Source organism: Octodon degus, unplaced genomic scaffold (genome assembly GCF_000260255.1).
Source record: "Octodon degus isolate 3935 unplaced genomic scaffold, OctDeg1.0 scaffold00235, whole genome shotgun sequence".
Taxonomy (NCBI): Eukaryota; Metazoa; Chordata; class Mammalia; order Rodentia; family Octodontidae; genus Octodon; species Octodon degus.
In genome coordinates, this window is record NW_004524811.1 from 2,064,799 (window position 1) to 2,082,892 (window position 18,094).

General features: G+C 38.0%; 1 protein-coding gene across 1 annotated transcript in view; it reads right to left on the reverse strand.

Moving 5' to 3' along the window:
• Window positions 1-18,094, reverse strand: part of Corin (corin, serine peptidase) — a 303,897-nt gene that overhangs the window by 32,817 nt on the left and 252,986 nt on the right. The window contains exons 14-16 of the mRNA XM_023705996.1: window positions 15,432-15,545; window positions 13,215-13,325; window positions 11,999-12,128 (exon numbers count right to left, since the gene is read on the reverse strand). Of these exons, the coding sequence (XP_023561764.1) occupies window positions 11,999-12,128; window positions 13,215-13,325; window positions 15,432-15,545 (355 nt within the window). The remainder of the gene's footprint in view (window positions 1-11,998; window positions 12,129-13,214; window positions 13,326-15,431; window positions 15,546-18,094) is intronic.

Here is an 18,094-nt window from a genome sequence, read left to right on the forward strand (position 1 = left end):
GAAGTAGGGGGAAGAGGAAGCTCTCCCACACACTCACTGGACCTGGGCTAAGACTGGGTCCGGAGTTTCCCGGAGCACTGCAAAACTCCTACTCAGCAGGCAGCATGGGGAGGTGCTGCGCAGTGATGGGGGACGGCCCGAGGGGGTGGGAGAGGGTCCGGCCCAAGCTGCACCTGGGCTGAGACTGGTCCCGCTGGTGCAGGGTAGCAGCAAGTTAATGGATTATTAAAAATGCATATGATGTTCTATCATGACCAGCATTCATATTAGGGTAAGATAGAGAATTCATGGACTTCTCGAAACAGTGCTTGTCAAACTCTAGCCTTTAACAAAATCACCTGTAGTACCTGTCACCACAAGAGATTTTGGGCTGTGACAACATAGACTGTTGAACTTGTCTCCAGATTTCTCCATTCATCAGAACTCATAAGGGACTCCAAATCTGCCTCTCTTCCAAGGCCACCAGTGATGCTGAATCTGCTGGCCCAGGACCAACTCTGAAATCATTGCAAATAGAGACTAGGCTCCTTGTATTCCCATTGTATATGCAGAGCCATGTTACCCCGCCATCATTCTCCAAATAATACCATATAAAAATGTTTATATAGCACATACATAGGTAACTATAGTACTATAACTAACCTAGAGGTATTTAAAATACACAGGGGCTACGTGCACATGCTATCACTACCATTTCATCAAAGGACTTGAGTATCTGCAGACTTTGCTGTCTGAGGGGTCCTGGCACCAAGCTCTTGAAAATATCAAGGCACAATTCACTACACAGGAAAGTGAAAATGTGTGCCTCTAATTTGTTTCTTAGGGTTTGTGTGGCCATAAGACACATATAAAAATGCATCATTTCATCTTTCCTGAAATGCAATGCAGACAGAACTTATCCACAAAGCTGAAACTTCCTGATATTCTGCAGAGAATCAAGTATTTCAACTATTAGGGAAGCAATCAGGTCACTAGACCATTTTGCCCCTTCTTCCATGCTCATGAGATCTTTGCATTTAGTGACATGGATCCCATGCTTACTAGGGATGCTTACTTTAAAAGTGCAGGTCAGTAGAAGCTTTCAAAACACAAAGATTTCTTTACCTTTGATATTAAGATAGCAGCAACATATTTCACATTTCAGTTAAAGATAAGTTTTGTCCCCTATTGTGTTTATTGCTGTAGTAAAATTATCTTGATATTCAACGTCAATAATTGCCAGTTGGTCTTGAAATGTGAATGTCTCGTGTGGAGTACAAGATAAATGAGTTGTTTTTGAAAGTCTTTTTTGAACCCTCTCATATTATTATCCCTGTTGATTCCTAGAGACTACATATACTAATATTGAAGGCTAGTTGAGCTATTCACCAAATAGAAATGCGAGCTGGGAATTCTCACAGAAAGGCATTAATAGGTTTCAGATAAAACACGAATGAACACCACTGTTGAATCACCTGTCTGATTAGACAGTTTAGCTTAAAATGCTCATTAACAGAAATGTTTGTGGCAGAACATAAAGTACAAATTTATTTTTTCAGTAAACTTGGTATACATCAGAGGTAGAATATATTACACTATGCAAAAACCTACAGGTATAAGTCATAAAAGCCACACTAAAACCTATGCTTACTATGTAAAATGATATCAAATTGCAGTATTTATATCTCATAATAGTAAAAATTCAATTAAGCTAAATGTTTAAGCCACTTATAAAAATCATAACCTGAAATACAATTAACCCATATTGTCATTCTAATATCAATTAGAAAATAAAATTAATAAAAATATACTATTTAAAATAAATATTAGAGGGGCCGGGAGATGACTCCATGGAATAAGCACTTCCTTGGTAAGCACAAGGACCTGACTTCAATCCCCAGTTCTGCAAAATAAATAAATAAATAAAATAAACACTAGGCATAAAACAGTAATTGTGAACATTTTAATGTAAAATATCATTAATTGTAAGATTTGGTCCTATACAACAAACTAAGCTAAGGCTATAATGTGACAAAAATATTTTTAGCAAATATATTCTTTTTCCTTTCAGCTAATTTCTTTTTTAAAAAAACTTTTCCTTTTGGTAATTCAGAAGACTTTTTTTAAACAATTTTTTGTTACTGGTAAGAAATGGAGGCTCAGCATTGTGCTGATAGCAACGTGAATTTGGTTTCAAAGAAAATGTGTCTCGCTTGTCTTGACTTTATTTGCCTCACCATGTCCAGCTAGAGACCACAAGTTTCACTTTCACTGTGCAACTTTTTTATCCTAGTTGTTCAAGAAGACAGTAAACTAGAGAAAACTTTTTTTTCTAACATCAGCCTTATTTTTTCAGTTGCCCTTTCTTCAAGAATAAAAAAGCACAGAAAATACTCTCTAAAAGTGTGCCCACCTTCATTCAGTTTAAAATTTTAAAGCAACGCATAACTCACTGGGTTCATTATAAGATGAGTGATTCAAACTTTAGGATTAAAAAAGAAGCTAAATACCAACAAAAATCAACATGATAATATCTGTAATAGTGTTGTAATTTTTAGCATAAAAAAGTAGAAATCTAATAACCACTGAAGGGATGAGCTGCTCTTGGAATGATGGTGACAGAGAAAGAAGTATCCTTAAGAATGTTCATCCTTTTGGCTTCCTTCTAGGGTCAAGGATAGGGGGGAGGAAATAGTGATTTGACTGTTTTTAAGTGACTTTTCTACTAGCTAGGGAACTGGTTGGCTTAAAATGCTCATAAACAGCTTTAAGCTCTCATCCATTCATCTTTGTGACCCAAAGAAAAAAAGTCTTCTCTGCTAGATCCAATGAAAACAAATCTTTTGAAGAATTTTAAGTATTCCAACACCAAGCACTGTGGCCTGGAGGTGAGGTGCTTTGCTCCTGCTTGAACTAGGTACCTACCCCTCAGCCAGTCCCCAAGACTGAGACAAAAAAGATGTGCAGATGACCACTCATGCTTATATTCCAAGGATGAAATAGGAAGTGAAGCAAGTGTCCAAAAGGGAAGAGAAGCAGCACCCAAAGAAGGTAAGACTGTGATAAAGAAACAGTACATGTTGGTCACAAGTGACTTTGGTATAAGGTTTCACAGGGTTTCAGGATAAATCTTGAGGGTATTTGACCAACCTTATCAGAATCAAAAGTTACATATCTTGGTCTTAACTACCCAACAGAAAAGTATAAAAATGAAATATAAAAAGTAAAGCCATATTAATATGCTGAGCTATAAAAGGCTCAGGTCAACAACTTCTGACATTGCCAGTCCTATAGATAAACCACTACTATTATGATCTACTGGACTATATTGGATTATTTTGCTGAATTCATGCACCTACAATATTTAAATGGCAATGGAATACCCATCTCTGACAAAACTAAACAAAAAAGGGGGATACAAATGAATGACTATTTGATATCTGTATATTCAAAATAGGCTAGATATACAGCTGCATTCTCTTAATTCAATGAATAGAGAGATTTGTTCTAATAGTGTTTGTGGACAGATAGATAGACAGATGCATGTCTGCATCTTGTACAATGACTAACCATTAAGACAACAATATGCAATGTATTAAATATTGAAACTGTGCCAGTAATTGGTTTTGAAACTGTCTCATTGCTATTTGTTTCTCAATAAAATTATTTTAAAAAGAACCCCAAGAACTTATTGTGGCTCAGAATAAAGATTCTACATATACTCTTATTTGTATGTTAGTGTTTTAGTTTTGGGGAAATATACCAAGGGTAAAAGATCGGAAAGAAATTAGATGAGTTTATTAAATGGATTGACTGGTGAATTTTCACACGGATATTGCTATAAAGTGGGTTGGATCTCAAAAGGAATATTACTATGAGAAAGTTTGCATAAGTGGCACAGCCAGATGGACATTGAAACTTATGATTATGATCTAAAAGGTAGAATGAAAGAGATTGGTCTCTTCTCAGACAGATACAACAGGGGATTCTTCTAGAGGGAGGTAAAAATTAGAAAACATTTCAGATACTAAGAGCCTTTAGAAAGACAAAGTAAACAAATTTGTTAGAGTGGCTTGATGGGGGTGAAAGCTACTTCAGTTGGGGTGCCAGGGACTGATGTCCAGGCTGAGACACAGAAGAGAAAGTAACTCTGAAAAGTTCTAAAGACCAGTATTCCAATCCAGAAATACAAAGAGAGCAAATCCTTCAAGATGAGAATGAGTTAAAATTGACAAAAATGTTAGTACCACTGTGTCTAGATTTGATACACAAGTTGAGAAGGCCAGAACCTGAGTCAGTCAGGAAGGAGAGAAATAACATCTTAGAAGCCAGAGCATAAAGGTGAAATTTTAGTGAAGCATGTAAAATACTAAGAAAAGACCAAGGCTTTAACATGTAGATAATACCAGTGCTGACTGTCAGTCTTGTCATAGGGGTAAAATACAGATTATAGTTGTCTCAAAGACATGAAGAGACAAAATGAGAAATTAAGTCACATCAAGTCTCCCAACACAGTTCCAAAGGGATGCTATCATACTGGGACTTCTAATAGAAATAATCCAGGTCACTTGTGGTTAAATCATGACAGATCATACAAGTTAAAAAAAAATAAGTTCTATGAATGTGGCATTCCTAGCAACTTCATGGAGATTGATTTTTTTGGTCTCTTAGCCTTATTACCATAATTAGTCCTTTTATCACTAGAGTGAGCATGAGAAAATTAAAAACTGGGTCTTGATCATACTTAGTTCTAGAGACCCTCATGGAAGTTATCTTTTTTAATAAATCCTGCTAGGAATCTACTTTTAAGGATGAATTTTTTTATAATCAAATGAAATATAAGAGAGAAAAGTATCTAATTAATTCAGAAGCCTGCCTCATTTCATTCTGGTTAATAATAATGACTTTCTCTGCACCACTGAGAAGTTTCTGCTAAATTTCATAAATCATTCACTCAACTGACACAGTTTGAGATTCAGTTTGCTAACAAATATCCAAATTTTTGGCAGTGTTTCCTATTAATGACCATATGAAAATGCTCTAAACAACTGGTAAAAATATCAGGCTTTTGTTTATTAAAGTGTTACACTCAATAGTCTCATAGAAGCTTTAGAATGTACCATTTTTTTGAGAAAATTATTTTCCTTTACTCTGGAATAGAATACTCCAGAAACAATACACCTAAACATTGGAATCTAAAATTTTCTTTCCACCAAGGCATCCATTTAGCCACCAGCCTTTGTGAAACGGGTAAGAAATTATTCTCAATGCACAAGACATATATCTACCAGAAAAGCTCTGACACACACCATGAAAGAAAAAGCACAGCATGGGCTTGTTTCAGGCAAGTTCTGCTTAGAATATGCTAAGCATCTATTTATTACTAGAAGGAACTTTTCAAAATATAAGACATTTGAATTGTGATTCTGTATGATGTATTTCCCTCACCTCCCACCTCCAAACTGTTCTCTAGATATTTAAAAGTTCTACAATGATAAGATCATAAGCTGGTAATATGACTGACCACAGATATTCAAAGTAAAGAAATGCTAAAAGGCATTTATGTTTAAAAAGCTGCTGGATCACCTCAGTCAGGTCCTTAGGACATTTTTATTCTTTATTGAATAACTAGGTGCCTTAGGGTATCTCCTTCTGGTACCCAGTGGCCCCCTGCTAGTATTCAGATTTCTGGCCTGACTCTATTTTCCAACTCTGTGACTTAGCAAAATTCCTGGACATCTCTATTACCTCAGTTTCCTCATGCTACCTTATGGGATTTTAAGGTAGATAAATTAAGACAGTATACATCAAGTACATGCAACACACTAGCACCTAACAAAAAGCACCAGCTATTATTACTTTGTATAACTTATTCTGGAACATAAACTAAATGATAAAAATTGAGAGAAATAGCATAAAGAATTGCAGGATTAAGAAGAAAATCCTGAAATACCAACAGGAAGTATAGGGGAAAAGCAGACCAAGGGATGAAAAAGGCTTCAGAGGTGATGGGGCATGAGTGAGGTCCCAAAAGACTGGGATGGGGAGTAGAGAAACTGGTGCCTAGATGAACACAGAGGCAGAAGAAAGAGGCAGCATACCCAACGGCCTCAAATAAGCCTACACAGAAACCGAAGGGGTATATGCAGGAATGCGAAGTTGGAAGAAGATGAAGTGGCTTATGAGGGGCCCACCAGTTTGTAAGAGCAGTCCAAACTTAATTAAAAACATAAAATTAAAGAAAAATTTGACAGAAAAAAAGTTATTACATGTTATACCAGGGAGGGCTTTATTAAGAATTTACAAGTGGAATAGTGAGTGCAAGGGGAGCATCAGACAGCCCGAACTCTGCTCCCTCAGCCACCCTCAACTGATGCTCACATTTCTTTGCTCCCTGTGAAGAAAAACCCATACTTAACATTTATTTCTCCCTTCTCACTATCTCAGAATTTTGCCTTTCCATAGCAGCAAATCTGCTCTTATCTATGTCCTGCAAACTCCTGAAGCTAATAGTTTTCAGTCCACATTTTACTCGACCTCTTAGCAGAACTCTGTACAATGGAACATTGCGTCTTACTAGATACAGCTCTTTTCTAGGTACCACACACTCCCCCTGTTGTTTCTTCTCCTGTCTTTAGGGTGGCTACTTTTCTTCCCAGCCTATTAATATGTTAGGTCTTATGCTTTGTTTTCTCTTCTGCATTATCTACACTCTCTTCATTGATTGTATCGCCAGTCACATAAACATATATATCATTTGTATTCTGAATGCAGATGACTCTAAGAGGGAGGGCAGGGGGCAGGCGACCTCTCTATACACCCTAGACTTGAGTCCTGTAAGTGTCACCTCTTGGGCATAAAAGAGATCTCAGATTTAACATGCCCAAAGAGAGTACATCTTTCTTCCAACTTGCTTTATCTGTAGCTTTCTCCATCTCAACTGGTGACAGTCCCACATTTTAATTACTCAAGTCAAGAAACTTTAAAGTCATTCTTGGTTTTTTCTTGTTTTAACCCCTGTTCAACCCCAAACTATAAGAAATTCATATTGGCTCTAGTTTTAAAATATACTCAGACTCAAACAATGTATCACCATGTTCGCTGCTAGCATAGTGAGTTGAGCCATCAGTCTCTTATGTGGAATAATTCAGCAGCTTCCTAACGCAGTTTCTCAACGCAACACCCAGACTGACCCCTTTCCATCAGAAATCAGCCCTCATATGCTCAAAATGTCTCAACAGGTTCCCATTTCATTCAAAATAAAAAGCAGACTTCTTAAGATGGCTCACAGGTCTTCTGTCATCTGCAACCTCCACCCTTTTCTCTTAACCGCAGCCCCTGCCTCATGCCAAACAAGCTACTCCAATCTCATTGGCTTCCTTGTTTCCAGCATATTCTTGCCTCATTGCTGGTCACATAACTGCTCCCTCTCTACTGAATGGTTTTTCCATAATTACTTGGAAAATCTCTCACCTACTTCGCAACCTTGCTGCACTGTCATCTGTTCAATGATGTTTAACTGATCATCCCTTTTTAAAGTAAAATCTGCCTCCACTCTGAACTCTGGAACACCTCATTGTCCTTTACTTATTTTTCACTTTTTAATAGCCCTTTCTCCTTTCTAAACTCCTATATCATTCACTTGTTTATTATGATTCCTCAATGCACCTAACAGAATATAAGCTATTTAAGGAAAATATGATTGTCTTTTTGTTCACTGATATATTCCAGGCACGTAGAACAGTACCTCAGAAATAGGCACTATGGAAAAATGTATAAGTTAATCTATTTTCTTTTTGGTGAAACTGGGGATTGAACTCAGGCCCTTGCACTTGCCAGGCAAGCGCTTATTTTACTGAGTTATCTCCCCAACCCTGTAACAGTTAATCTTATGTGTTAATTTGACTGGATTAATAGATGCCAGGAGAGGTACATGGGTCCTGGTATCACAGCACTGACCAGTGGTTAATCCACTGATGCTCATAGCAGAAAGTGCCACCAAAAGGCACGGTCCAGTGGGGGAAGTGTGTTACTGAGGGTGCACATGGAGGGCACATTTCCCAGTGATGGCCTTTGCCTGCACTCTGCTTCTCAGCTACCATGGGGTGCGTATCTTGGTTCCATCTCAGCCTCCTGCCATGGTGTTGCTGCCCTGGAGCCAGCCCACCAGGGACTGGAACCTCTAAAAGTACCAGCCAAGTTAAATCTCTTTCTTTTTAAATTGTTTGTGTTGGGTATTTTATTCCAGCCTGAGAAATGATGACTAGTATACACACATATAATAAAGAGATGGGAGAAAATGAACAAAATAAAAATTTTAATAGGGCTTTGTAACTGCCCATATACTAAATACTAGAAATATAAACTAGTCAAAAACAATAATGACAAAAAAGCTTGAATAGACGCTTCTTCCCAAGAGACATACTAATAGCCAATATACACAGGAAAAGGTGCTAAACATAATTAGCTATCATACAAACACAAATCAATATCACAATGAAAATAGCACTTCATATCCACTAAGTTGGCTATAAAAAAAAAATTGGTAGTAACAACTGTTAACAAGAATGCTAGCATTTGCTAGTTCCCTCACAATGAAAACAGCACTTCATATCCTCTAAGGTTGCCATAATAAAAAAAAGGACAATAAGTACTGACAAGGGTGCAGAGAAATGCCAGCTCTCATGCATTATTAGATGTAGTATAAAATGGTACTGCCTCTTTGGAAAAGTTCATTAAAAATTAAACACAGAATTTTAATTTCCATCAGAAATTAAACACAGAATTTAAATTTCCATCAGAAATCAGCCCTCATCTGCTCAAAATGTCTCAGCAGGTTCCCATTTCATTCAAAATAAAAAGCAAACTTCTTAAGATTGCTCTTAAGAAGTTACCCTTACCCCAAAAGTACTAGTCCTATATGTACACTATCCAAAAAATTGAAAACACATTCTCATACAAAAGCATGTTTTTGACTGTTTACATCAGTGTTATAAATAATAACCAGAAGTAGGGGAAACAATTGCCCATTAATTCATAAGCAGATTATCAAAATATGCAAAATTATCCAACCGCAAACAGGGATAAAATACTAATGTGCCCTACAAGATGAATGAACTCGGAAAACATGGTAAATGAAAGAAGACAAACTTGAAGGTCACAGGTAATATGATTCTATTTATATGAAATTTGCAGAACAGAAAAGTCCAAAGACAGACAGCAGATTTGTGCTTGTCCAGAGATGGAGGAAGAAGTGAAGTTACTGATCATGGTGTTTCTTTTGGGATTAACAAAAATAGTTCAGAATTAAACACTGTTGTTGATCACATACCTTTATGAATACAGTAAAAACACCTGAATTACACACTTTTTAGTAGTGAATTGGATAGCATGTGACTTATTTCTCAATCTTTTAGAAAGTCTGTAGCTTATATGTAAAGGACCTGGAATAGATTCACTGTTAGAGAGGATGATATCCAACTGTGAGTTTAACAGAAGTACATCAAGAAGGAAATGGTCCTAGAGTACAAAGTTCTCATGTGAATAAAAAAAAGTGAAATGAGAAATTTCTTTCTGAGAATAAACTAGAAGGAAATTCTAACGTAAATTCTTATACCAGGAAATGTTAATTAGGTGATATAATAGATACCACTTTGACTATAGCTTTGCCTAAGCCATAGAAACATGGCTCAAAAGAAGTTGCTTGCACTGACAAACTCTAAAAGACAGGGGCACAAAACTGTTATAACTAAGCCCATAAAGAATGTTTGCCAAAAAGGAGCACCCAGACACACTGCCTGCAGATGATCTCATTTTGCATAGAGATAGAATTAATGGAGCCAAGACACAGGGACTCTCATACCCTTTGACTATGTTCTGAAACACCAGATGTTCCAACTGAACATTTGGCAAATATTAGAGGGCAGTCGAAATTCTGCTCAGTACTGTTGACTAAATCAATGTGCATATGTTTTGGATATGTAGGTAGCAGAGTCAACATGCTGTCAAGAGAATTTAGGGGGGAAAAAAGAGAATTTAGGGGATCTATTTATACCCTATCTAACCAAACAGCCATTTCCAGCCTGAGGTGGACTCTTGAAACATTTCATCTACAGATGACAGTAAATAGTATTCAGATTCAACAAAGACAATGATTTTTTTCATTCAGAAAAGCACTCAATGGAGAACTAAAACTTGTGTTAGGAGACATGGAGGCATAATTGGGGTCTGAACATCCCAAATGCAGGTCTTTTTAATCAATTGTCTTTACCATGAAGGATTTCAGTGGAAGCCCAGGAAAACATGTCACTTGATGTAGACCTGAATTCTTTTACTTTTTAAAAAAATGTATTTAGTACAGGTTCTCACTCTGCAGCTCAGACTCATAGTGCTCCTCCTGTTTTCAGTCTCCCCAGCACTGGGATTACAAGCATGCACCACCACACCTGGACTCAATTGCCAGCTCATCGCACCGTGGGGGCAGGGCCAGCTCAGCATGCCAGACCAGGGATCAGACCCTGGTCCCTGTGCTTGCCAAAGCAGGTACATAGTCTGCTGTGCTACCTTGCTTCCCCTAGACCTGAATTCTTGATGAGCTACCTCCAAAATGTCTCCCTCTGAGTAGATGAGTGACCCACTGGAACTTAATTCTGGACACTACATTAAAATGCCATTCTTCATATATGCTTCCAGAATGAATGAATGAATGAATGAATGAATGAATGAACTGATACTTCAAGACAATATGGGAGAAGAAGGTTTTTCTTACATAATTCTAATCAGAATCTGTGTGCTCTGCTATAAGCCAGAACCATTTTCAGATGACAAGAAATGTGATTTCTAACTTTATGTTCTATTGTTGTATAATCAAATTTTCATATTAAGAAATAACTTTGGTTCTTGATGAGAGGAAAGATCAAAATAAGCACATTAATTTACTTTTGATCACAGGCATATCCATGTCATTTAGACAGAATCAGGAAGTGGTGAAAATGGAGCATAATTAAATGGATCTTGACAAATTTAATTTTTCCACAATGGCAAAGTTTAAGGTTCTTTTATTACAGATCAGCATTAATCATTCAACCAAAACATGACCACTTGAATGTAGAAACAGGCTCAAAATGCTGTAAGAAATATCCTTCTCCAACCTGGCATAACATTAATATGCCACAACACTACCTCAGGATCACATGGGTCATTATTGTAAAACTGTTCATTGTTTGCTCAGGATACTAGAAAATGACATTTGCTCAGGCTTTTTATTCTAACTACTTAACTTTTATTTCATTTATCTCTACATTTATTCAAAATCTCATATATATCACTTATAAATGAAATACATATTATTAAATATTTTAATATAAGTATATACACACACTCATATATCTATTCTGAGACCCTTGCAAATTGTTGTTTTCTATCTGTCATGGAACTAGGAAAGGAAAACCTCACAGAAGAGAAGGTATCTACACTTCAAAATACCTACTTCTGTGAATTTGTAACAAATCCAAATTGCATCTTTTCATACGCTTAAAAGGCAAAAAAAGGTGAATTATATCTTTGTTTACATTTTCTGTACTACTTATGGTAAACAGAAATACAAGTACACTCAAATTTTCTTTCTTGAATTATTAAAAAGTGTATGTTGCTTTAAAAGAAATTGTCAACTCCTTGGGGGGAAATCGCAAGATGAAACTTTTTTCCATCCAGTTTCCACAGAGGAAACCATCTTAATGATTTTATAAATAATGAAAGTATTTTGTTTCAGAAGTGCTTAACAAACAATTATTTCGTTTACTTTTAGAGGCTTCATAAAAGTAAGTTTTCAGCCTACACTCTTCCCAGCAGGTTCCTGTCATTCACTGAAGTCCTTTTACCTGATCCTTTTCCCAGGCAGTGGGGTCCTGTCCGTCCCAGCACACTGGCTCACTGCACTCTCAGAGCGAATATACCGCTGCCGAGGTTCCCAAGGCCCGTCCACAAGAAGCCCATCAGTGCTATCAGCTACTGACCTTACCCTAAACCCATCTGCCTGCAGGCCAGCTGGCTCAGGGTCTCTTGCCAGCCATCCACACACACGTAGTGCTCTGTCGCAGACCGGTGAACACTCAGGAGTGCAGAGGAGTTCACAGTTTTCGAGAGGGTCACTGAGGGGGGAAAAGGGCAAGAAACCCTAATTAAAACATTTCTTGTTTTTTTAGAAAGCATTTCTTGTTATGAAACCAAATAATAACTATACTCTTCTGGTTGGATTACATCTATTCATTCTTATCTAATTGGATGAAGAGCCTTTCGGTGAGTTCCTGCCCCAGGCAGGTCACCGCTCTCAGTGTGATGGTAGACTACCAAAAAGGGAGCGAGACATGCTCTCTGCCAGGTCTCTGAACTGGAGATGCTAGTGAAATAGTCAACTCTTGACTTTCCTTAAGCCAGAATACGGCAGAGGTAGGGTCCACTGTCTTAACTCTGCCCAGGAATTTCCATAACTCATAAGGAGCAAGGTATGACTTTATAGCATCTCTTTGGAGAAAGAATATGGAATTGTAAGTGCGTGAAGAGATGCTAGCTGAGGGTTAATGTGGTAGAAGCACTCATTTCTATTTTACCAAAAAGCAGCCTCTGACTCCGTTTGCCACTAATAACTCACTAAACACTGCAGGTGAACATAGCACATGCAAGTTGTGAGTTGTCCAAATAATTGCAAAAGATAGAAAAAAGAATGGAGTGGAGGAACAAAGCAGTAAAAATGGGGTCAGCAATTAGATGACTTGATTACAAACTGCTTGCTGGCAATACTGTGGGAGATGCCTTTAAATCCTGTCCATAGTAAAGGACTAGCTAAATCGAAGTTGCTTTTTCACTCAGAGCAAAAGCATAGAGCAGATAGTGGAGCCACTTAAAATTCTATTCTAAGAGGTGTCAATCATAATAGAAGAATCACAGAACATTAATGACTGAACCCGAGTGATAGAAAAGTTTTGAAAATCTGTTTAAGAAATGATGCGATTGCACAAATCTGAAGCCCAAAATTTCAACATATAGTACAGATGTTTCAAATAGAGAGGTGGCAAGGGGCTGGGGTTTTCTGCAACTTACAAATAACAGCCATGACTCACCACTGTCAGCTTTATAGCACCAAAGCAAAATAGATGAACTTGGGGAGTAAAATCCATGACGTGATTAAGGGTTCATTTAGCATTCGTGGCCAACAGGCATGGTGGCCAGCAGCTTACCACAGTCCCACTCATCTGAGCTGTCGGAGCAGTCGGCTTCTCCGTCACACCACAGCTCACGTGACACACACTCGTGGTTGGCACATTCCAGTTCGTCGTCTTGGCAAAACGCTGAAGACAGAGAAATGAGAGGTAAGAAGACTGAAGCTTTGCAAAGTACGGTGATGGTCGCTAATGCGTGCACTCTCACTTGCCAGCGGTGTGTGGCCAAAGTATGGGGCCCCTGAGCCCTTCTGCTTGGTAGTGTAGAGTCAGAGAACTTCTACGATCTCACATAATAAATCATTTAATAGATGTCAATTTGTCCAGATATTTAAGCAGAATTACTGTCTTCAAGTGCTTACATTCTCTGCTTTTCACAATTGGATTGAAAAAGAAAAGGGTGTCCAGAGTAGCAGGAACACCAAGCGTTAAAATCTGCATGAGCAAAGCAAGAAGAAGAAGAAGACGTGAGCAGCAAGCAACAGGAGGAAAACAAGCTCTGTTCACACAAGTGGATGTGGTTATTTTTTAATTCTGTACTATTAAATTACTCTCTGAGTCGGACACAATTCTCTCTTGGATTTTTAAAAATTATAGTAAATCTCTTTGCCTACATGGCATCCACTTCCTTTCTTTTTTCAAGTGAAATCTGATTTCATTTGGCACACCACACCTCAGCTCCAGAGGAAGATTGGTTTAAGGATTAGTTTAAGCTGGGCATGGCTTTTTCCAAATTACACTTATGCCTCCCTAAGTACAATTATTAGCCCAAAGGTAAACACCCGAGAGCAGAGCCTGGGACTACAGCTTTGGAGCTGTGCTTTGCAAGACAGTTTCTCCCCACACTCTGCTGACCAGGCCACGATCCTTAGCCAGGGACACCCACAGCCCACAGGAAACAGCATTTTCTTCTAATTGGTTCTCTCTGCATGACGCTCCTTTCTGGAACTCGGCTGTTCCAGGACTGTATCTTTCTAGCCTACACAACAGTTCCAGACTTCTAGCTGTGACAGCTCAAAGCTGACCCGAGTGAATTCCTAGGTGATGTTCCAGTCAGAGGAGCTCACTTGTCTCTCCTAACTACTGGATGTGATCAGGGGAGCTGGTAGCCTCGGTGCTCCTGGCTTTGGACCAGCCAGCCTGAGGTCAAGTAGAAATAAAGGAATCATAAAGTATTGGATTCGGATAGAAAGCCCCAAGAACTCACCCTATACTTTCTTGGCTTGTCATGTGATAATATAAAACATATGGGATACAAATGATAATAAAAATGATAAATATCTCATTGCTAGGGTTTGGCTTTCTGTTACTTGTAAGTGAGTAATTTTAAGAGACATAAATTTTTGTTTGTTTCCAAAGAAGACTATTTATTTAGATTAAAAAATGTTTTTTGAAAAGCACAAAAAAGTAATAATTTTAGCACTGAGAGATCATAATATAAACTTTTTATGAACTTCTGAGCTCTAGGTAGGTACACAGATAGATAGGTAGCTGATAGATAGATGATAGATAGATAGATAGATAGATAGATAGATAGATAGATAGACAGACAGACAGACAGACAGACAGACAGACAGATAGATACATCAATTTCACAAAGGCCCATTAATTAAAGAAAATAGTAAAGGTCCCTAAACTGTGGCTGCTTTGGGAGACGGGGCTTAGAGGGAGATCTTTGTTCACTGGGAGGACAAGTTCAAATGAGACATTGGGACAGTAGACCTTTCCTTTTCTTCTTTTTCTGCATCCAGTCATGAAGTCAACTGGCTCTTTCTACTATGTTCCCCAACATAATTTGTTGCCTCAGTGCAGGCCCAAAGGCAGCAGGTCCCTTGATCATGGATTGAAATCTTCAGAATTGTGGTTCAAAACAGTTGTTTTCTCTTTTTAAGTCAGTTATCTCTGGTATTTTGTTACAATATTGAGAAGCTATTACATCGGCTCAAGATATATAACGAACACAGGAGAATTATTCATTTCTTGTTTAATTTTAGCGTTTGCATATTTTTTTAAGTCTCCCATTTGTAGGTATTTTGGGGTGTTCTAATTTTTGAATGCTCTAACCAATGTTAGAATTTGAGTATCTTCTTGGCATATATCTTTACCAATAGAGGGTTAGTCAAAGGTCTGAAGAAATCAGAAGCTTTCGATACAAATGTATACCTTGTATTCAAAGTGAGATAGTTGGTATTTATAATTTTAAAAATGTTTTGAAAAAATTATGTAATAACATACAGCAGTTTTTTTCATCCGTATTATCAGGACAGTCTGGAAATCCATCACAAATCACTGTGTGCTTCAAACACTGTTTATTGGATGGACACTCCCAAAGATCTCTCTCTTTGCACCCTAGAGACAGAAAGAGAGGTTATTTGCAATGTTCAGCTTAACACAATGGGAAATTTAATCAAGCAATGTAGAAAAATTACAACAAAGGCATCATTTCATTTTTCATAAAAAGTTTTTAGACCCATATATACCATGAATAATACAATTTTCAAAGTAGAAATACTCAATAACCTTTATGCTGCATTATAAATAATACAGTTCCCCTAAGAGCAGATCAAAATCAACATATGGGATAGGAGAAAAATGAAGACACAGCTATATATTAACATTTATCTTTAACTGTTCCTTTTGCTTTCTAAGTCAATTTGCCAACATGTAAGACTTACGTGATGAGTTAAAATGAGTTATGCTTTTATGAAAATGTGCCAAAACCTAAAGATCGAAATGCATATGATCTTAGAATGTGATTTCAGTCTACAAATTTAGAGGCCATCTGGATGTTTAGCGTATGAAGCTCCTTTTATGCTAAATACCTGTAAAACTAGCCTAAGAATAAGGTGCTAAAGCCATTATTTTTGGTCAATGAATTAAGGTTGGAAACTTTATTAATTAGTATGAGAATAGAACACAATTTGGACAAGACCATGACTGGAAGGTCGTATGTTGATCTGTAAGCTGCTTATGTAAGAGTAAGCACTTTGACAGACTTAATAGGTATCACTGGATTGAAATGCAGAAAATTTCATACGTCTGTCAAAGCATACCAAGGGCCAAATATATTCTAATCAGACCCAGTCTTAGCAACTTGGTCAGGCAGGAAGGAAGAGACTGCATGGCATTCATCTGAGTACCCTCTACACTCCAATCTAGAATCATGGTCAAAATACAACAGTCCGAGGACCAGCCAAATAGCTCAGTGGATTAAAGTGCCTCCAAACAGGTGCAGGGACTGGGATTCAATCCCCAGGCCCTCCCCACCCCCCAGGGCACACTGAGATGGCGATTGAGACTGGGCATGGTGGTGAGCGCCTGTAATCCCAGCTCTTGGGAGGCTGTGAACAGGCGGATCACTATGAGTCCGATCTAGTAGTGAGACCCTGAACACCCTGTAGACCCTTCCCTAAGATACACACACACAAATAAAAAAATAGTCCTCCACACACTTGTATTTTGCATGGAACTTCCTTTCATATAAGAACAAAAAGATAATTACTTCAAGGTGAATTCATTGCAAAGCATTAATCAAATAAGACATCTCTTTTAAAATGATATTTCTCAGCTGACCCAGTACAGATGATTCAGAGAAATTTTGTACATGATTAACTCTGGTTTCTTAGAATTCATTATGGTGGAAAAAAATATGCTTGTTTCATAACCCTCATTCAAAACAGTTATCAAAGTAATTCACCAACACAAATATTTGTACTCAGCTAAAATTAGATTTAGAGAATTTTTACCACCCAAAGACATAAGAGATAAATAGAGTCCTCTACTGGATGCACCTCTGGAGTGACCTTAGACAGTGCTCAGAGTTTTCAGCTAGCAGAAAATGCAGACCTCATTGACAAGGCCCTGACAACAATGCTGTCTGGAGAAGGAGCCTGCCGTCTGCTCTCTGAGACCCTGTTCCTGACGAATGGCACAGTCTCCTTACTCCATCAGAGAAAAAGGAAATAAAAAAGATGGTGTACCATTACAGTGCCCGCCCAGCTTCAGGCCTGCCCCATCCACCACAAAACACACAATGTGCTAGTCGAGAGTGACAGAAATGGTGCAAGTCTTTCTGACTATGCACATGGTAGCCCCTCCCCAGACTACAAAGAACTTGGACATTTGCAACGAGCTGATAAAAGACCACAGAAATAAATCTTGGAGTGTGAAGTCTTCTAAGCTGCATCCTCATGAACAATAATAATGATAACATAAGAGGATATTTATTATCTATTATGTAGCCATAATTTAGATACTAATTTTTGTTTTTACCATAACATAAAATTGGCAGTATTATGATCACCATTTTATAAGTGAGAAAACTAAAAATAAAAGAAATTAAATAATTAGCTGCAAATTACAGCACTACAGACACAGGCGGGATCCAGGTGTGAGTCTTTAGTAAATTGAGAGCACACTGCATGCCCAGAGGCAGGAGGGAGGGAAGCAGAGTTAGAGACAGACAGCCGGACTGCAACCCTAGCTGCGAATGTCATTACCTGTGTACCTTTAAGTCAGTTACTTAACCCTTCTCAACCTCAGTTCTGATATTTGTAATATAGTAATAACAATACCTGCCACATAGGGTTGTTACAAGCACTAAGTAGTTTATTTCACAAGCATTCATTTACTATTTTTTTAATGTATTTGGTACAGGGTCTCACTATGTAGCTCTGACTCCTAGTGATCCTCCTGTTTTCAGCCTCCCTAGAACTGGGGTTACAGGTGTGCGCCACCACACTCCATCTCGTTGGCTGGCTCAGCACACCTGGGGGTGGGACTGGTGCAGCATGTGGTGCCAGCGAGCAAACCCTGGTCCCTGTGCTTGCCTAAGCAGGTGCTTAGTCCACTGAGCTATCTTGCCAGCATCCTTTTTTAAAGAGAATTTTTAAAAATTG